The sequence below is a fragment of the Micropterus dolomieu genome, linkage group LG20 (assembly GCF_021292245.1).
Source record: "Micropterus dolomieu isolate WLL.071019.BEF.003 ecotype Adirondacks linkage group LG20, ASM2129224v1, whole genome shotgun sequence".
Classification (NCBI taxonomy): Eukaryota; Metazoa; Chordata; class Actinopteri; order Centrarchiformes; family Centrarchidae; genus Micropterus; species Micropterus dolomieu.
In genome coordinates this window covers 4,316,726-4,321,281 of record NC_060169.1, presented here as the reverse complement: position 1 = coordinate 4,321,281, position 4,556 = coordinate 4,316,726, and the positions used below count along the sequence as shown (strand labels likewise).

Sequence of the window (4,556 nt, the reverse complement as noted above, 5' to 3'; positions counted from 1 at the left end):
CATCCGCCTCAAGGTTGTGCGTGTTGCGGCTTCACAAATGCTTTGCCGCATACCTCGGTTGTAACGAGAGGTTATTTCAGTCAAAGTTGCTCTTCTATCAGCTTGAATCGGTCGGCCCATTCTCCTCTGACCTCTAGCATCAACAAGGCATTTTCGCCCACAGGACTGCCTCATACTGGATGTTTTTCCCTTTTCGCACCATTCTTTGTAAACCCTAGAAATGTTTGTGCGTGAAAATCCCAGTAACTGAGCAGATTGTGAAATACTCAGACCGGCCCGTCTGGCACCAACAACCGTGCCACGCTCAAAATTGCTTAAATCACCTTTCTTTCCCATTCTGACATTCAGTTTGGAGTTCAGGAGATTGTCTTGACCAGGACCACACCCCTAAATGCATTGAAGCAACTGCCATGTGATTGGTTGATTAGATAATTGCATTAATGAGAAATTGAACAGGTGTTCCTAATAATCCTTTAGGTGAGTGTATATTCAAGTTGATAAAATTCAAGAAATTGTAATTAAGACGAAATCCAAGATTCAAAATTCAAAGCTTGAACAAAGATACTCCTTCCTCTTGTGTTTTAGATGTTTGGATGACGAGACTTACAAAACAAAAAAATTCTTTAAACATTGAATTTTGGTGTCTGAATTTAACTAGTCCCATTTGAGAATCAAAATTAATTTGAGCCACTTGAACACAGTTGGCACCACTTTAAATTCCCTACATGTTTTAGAGAAGGAAATTTAACTAAAAAAAATGTAAAATATTCCAGTGCTATAAATGTGTGCAGTTGTGGTTAAATTAGATAATTATTAGACTCAAATTATAACAGCTAGTATTTGCTTCCAAAGATGTTTAACATCGTTGAGGAAACATTTTGTTTTGCTTGACAACATAAATAAAACAAATCAGATGTAATTGTTCTGCGTAGTTGTTTCCTTGTTGGTGCAGATGGATGTGTAATCCAACTCTCACTGTGTGTGTGTGTGTGTGTGTGTGTGATTGAGAGAGACAGAACTGGACCGATTAAACTGCGTCAAATCACAACTGTCATCATCATATCGTCTTTCATCGTCTTCCTCCAATAGATCAGAGTCCAAAACTCTGAAGGTGAAGACACATCTGTAACTTTAAACTAAACATCATTGATTATTTGTTGAATTGAGGCCTGCAGCTCACGATACTGATAATGAATCTGCAAAATATTTTCTCAGTGAATCAATCCATCTCAAGTTCCTTAAGCACACAAAACTGCTTGTTTTATTCAACCAACCAAAGATCATGTTTGAGACACTGGAACCAGAGAACGGTTGGCATTTTTACTGACTTAAACAATTAGTCCATCGTCAAAAGAGTCAAGTCAATCACAAATCTGCCTCAAGATGCTTTACAGTTTTTACAGCGCACGACACCCTCTGTCCTTAGACCCTCGATTTCAGATAAAAATTTAGGAAATATCAGGACGAGCAAAAGAGGAGGGATCCCTCTTTAAGGATGGACACATATGTAATAATGTTGTGTGTACAGAGCAGGCCAAGATACTAAAAGCACAACATCAGGGTGGCAACATTATAGATTATAGTAAACACACCTTATATGAAGAATATGGACCAGTAACGTTTAACACGGGAGTCAGTTTGATAAACCAAATGATATATCCGTCTGAAAGTCTGCACTGTGAAAGTTCACCTGGCTGCACACACTAACTAAACAAGTGGACGACTCAACGCTGCCGATCTTTCGATCACTTAAAGATATAAAATGTCTAAAAACAACTAGACCTAACATGTTATATATTTTGTTGAGTTGTGTACTAACGTTATCCCAAATGTTTCCAACAATGTTCCAACCTAGAGAAATCTGTCATTTTAATCAAGGTAACGGTGCGTTTACTTCGCCTGTCAATGGCGAGTATATCCCCCTTATGCATGTGTCACAGTTTTGGTTGTCTGCCAGAAGCTGTCATAAATTAACTCTTTATCAATTTTTAAGCCACATTTTTTACAATACATCTTTTAGATCTTGTTCATTTTTAACTATTTATTTGAACCAGATGAAGGATTTTATTTATTGGATGTGTGGATCTTAAGTTATGAGAGAAACAAACTGAGCAAACGCAGCGTCCTGTGTTTGCCAAACAGTGTTGGAGAAACACAGATTTTTATTGTGAATCTGGTTTATTCAGGGTTTCTACCAATTTTATTCGCCTGGTCTGTTTGTTTTGGAGAGAAGGAGAGCTCTGCATATAATTCGGCCCCTGGGAAACTCCCATTAACCCACGCTGCTTCACAAAGTCATCAAATTACCTCTTTTGTTGTTGTTTAGATGTGAGAGACCCCAGCAGCAAAATTACACACTGAGCGTTTAATCGTTTCAGCTTGATCACAGTGATTTATGTGATAAAACCCTCCTCACATTCACTTCCCAAAATAATAGATAATGGAAACTCACTCTTGTTGAAAATATTTAGTTTGCATTTTTTATCACAAAGAAACACAAAAAAAGCAGGAAGAGTCTGTGGTTTTAAGTTCACCCTGAGAGTCACCTGACAGCTGAATGACTGCGCACACGCTGAACTCGGGTTGATAATTACTTCACTGAGGTCGCAGTAAGCAGCTGAACTGTGCAGTGCAGGTGGGAACGCCTCAAACCACATCAAAACGTTCCCTTAAGCAGAACAGTTAGCTTTTGAGATGACGTTGCAAGTTGTACAGGTGGTGTAGGAGTAGATCTGACTGATTTTAGGCCAACAAAATAATATAATACAATCAAATACCAGAATAAATTATTCAATGTCTGCAATTTGTTTTCATTTTACATTAACCTATTTTCTTTTCTGACTAGGCAATTTTTATAAAATGTCAGAAAATAGAAAGCCGGGGCTCAAAGTGGCGTCTTCATATCAGAGCTATTGTTCAACGGTCCAAATCACAAAGACATTTAATTTACAATCAAATAAAACAGAGAAAAGCAGCCAATCATCACAGTAAAAAGGACAATGTTTGGCATTTTTGCTTGAAAAATAACGTTTTAATGACAACTAATCAATAATTATCAAAACGGATTAATTATATCTCCAGCTGATTTTTTAAATCCTGGCAGCGTGGAGGAATTAAAATTTACAGAGAGTCTAATTGAAAAGTTAATATTAAAATCAAGAAAAATCTAAATAATTAACAGAAATGTTTGAGGGGCCTTTTGGGGGGGCATCTACTGATGACACCAGTTTTTCTTAATTCCTGACTACAGTCTTTTAACACCTGGTTTAACACCAGACAACAAGTAAACATGAGAAATTAAAGTCTCCTTTAACTGTTTATGTTATTGTTTTTAACATCAGTAACTTTTGTAAACTATATTTTACCTGTTTAAATGTCAAACTCATTACATACTGTGTTTAAATACGCCTGTAATGTTGGTTTTACATCTAATGTCACTCAATTCCAATAAACCATAATTTATTGTAGCTAAAACCAAATTTTGCAGAGTTGCTACAGCTGTCAGATAAATGATGTTGTGGAATAAAATGGAAATACTCCGAAGTGCATATTACCACATGTGTGAAAGTTACTCCTGCATCATTCATCTCATGTTTTTGTGGTCAAAATATAGACTAATATCTGAGGTATGAGACAGGTAGTGTATGAAATTAGGAGTATAAATAAGAAAATAAATAAATAAATGTGTGTGTGTGGACACACTGACGCAAGTGTAGATGTTCACCTCTCCATCAGCTGTTCACCTCTGCATCAGTGTCATGCTGTCCGCCGGTGGGGACCTAAACCACCGGGGCGACACACCCAGCAGGTGCCCGTCACCTCACGGACCCCCACCAGCCCTGCCGGCGGCCGCTTACCTCTCTGCGGTCCTGCAGGCACTCCAGCACGGCCAGGTTGTTAGTCCAGGTGTGTTTGGGGCAGAAGCGGGTCAGGTCCTCCCGGCAGGCCTCCTCCTCCGACAGCTTCCAAACGGTCGCCCTTCGAGGCTGCGAGGCCCCAGCGGCGGCGGCGGCGGCGGCTGCGGCGGCGGCAGGTGCATCCTTGACCGCGGGATCAGCGACTCTGAGGACGGGCGGGTTGGGCGGCTCGGCCGGGCCGCTGGCAGCCTTCAAGCCGAGGACGGAGCCGGAGCCGCAGAGACACAGTAATGATAACAGCAGCAGCAGCAGCAGCAGCTGAGTGCGACTGTACGCCGCCATCTTCACACCACTGTCGAGCTAGTCCTAATGATACTGCATCACTTCCGGTCTGCAAGTTCACAATAAAAGAATTCATGGGCAGACTAAATATAGCCTGCAACTTCCGGCCATTTAATAAAAAGAATGAACGTCACAATGTAATTTACTATGAAGCGGATCAGCCGTAGTTTCCCGCCTGTGTAATGTGCAACCATTGTTTTTGGGCTTCACATAGGCCTAGTTTTATTTATTTTAGGCCTAGCATAATCCAAAAAAATTTTGATAATTTAAAAATTAAATAAATATGTTGGATGAAAATCTCTGAAAATAAGATTAATATAGATAAGTTACATGAACCTGAAAATAGAACTGTAACAT

The 4,556-nt window shown here is 39.7% G+C and overlaps 1 protein-coding gene across 3 annotated transcripts in view; it reads right to left on the bottom strand.

The window, feature by feature from the left end:
* Positions 1-4,229, bottom strand: part of LOC123958642 (Golgi apparatus protein 1-like) — a 34,135-nt gene extending 29,906 nt beyond the window's left edge. For all 3 annotated transcript variants that reach the window (XM_046032130.1, XM_046032128.1, XM_046032131.1), the window contains exon 1: positions 3,858-4,229. In XM_046032130.1, coding sequence (XP_045888086.1) covers positions 3,858-4,199 — 342 coding nt within the window. In that variant the 5' untranslated portion in view covers positions 4,200-4,229. The remainder of the gene's footprint in view (positions 1-3,857) is intronic.
* Positions 4,230-4,556: the final 327 nt, after the last annotated feature.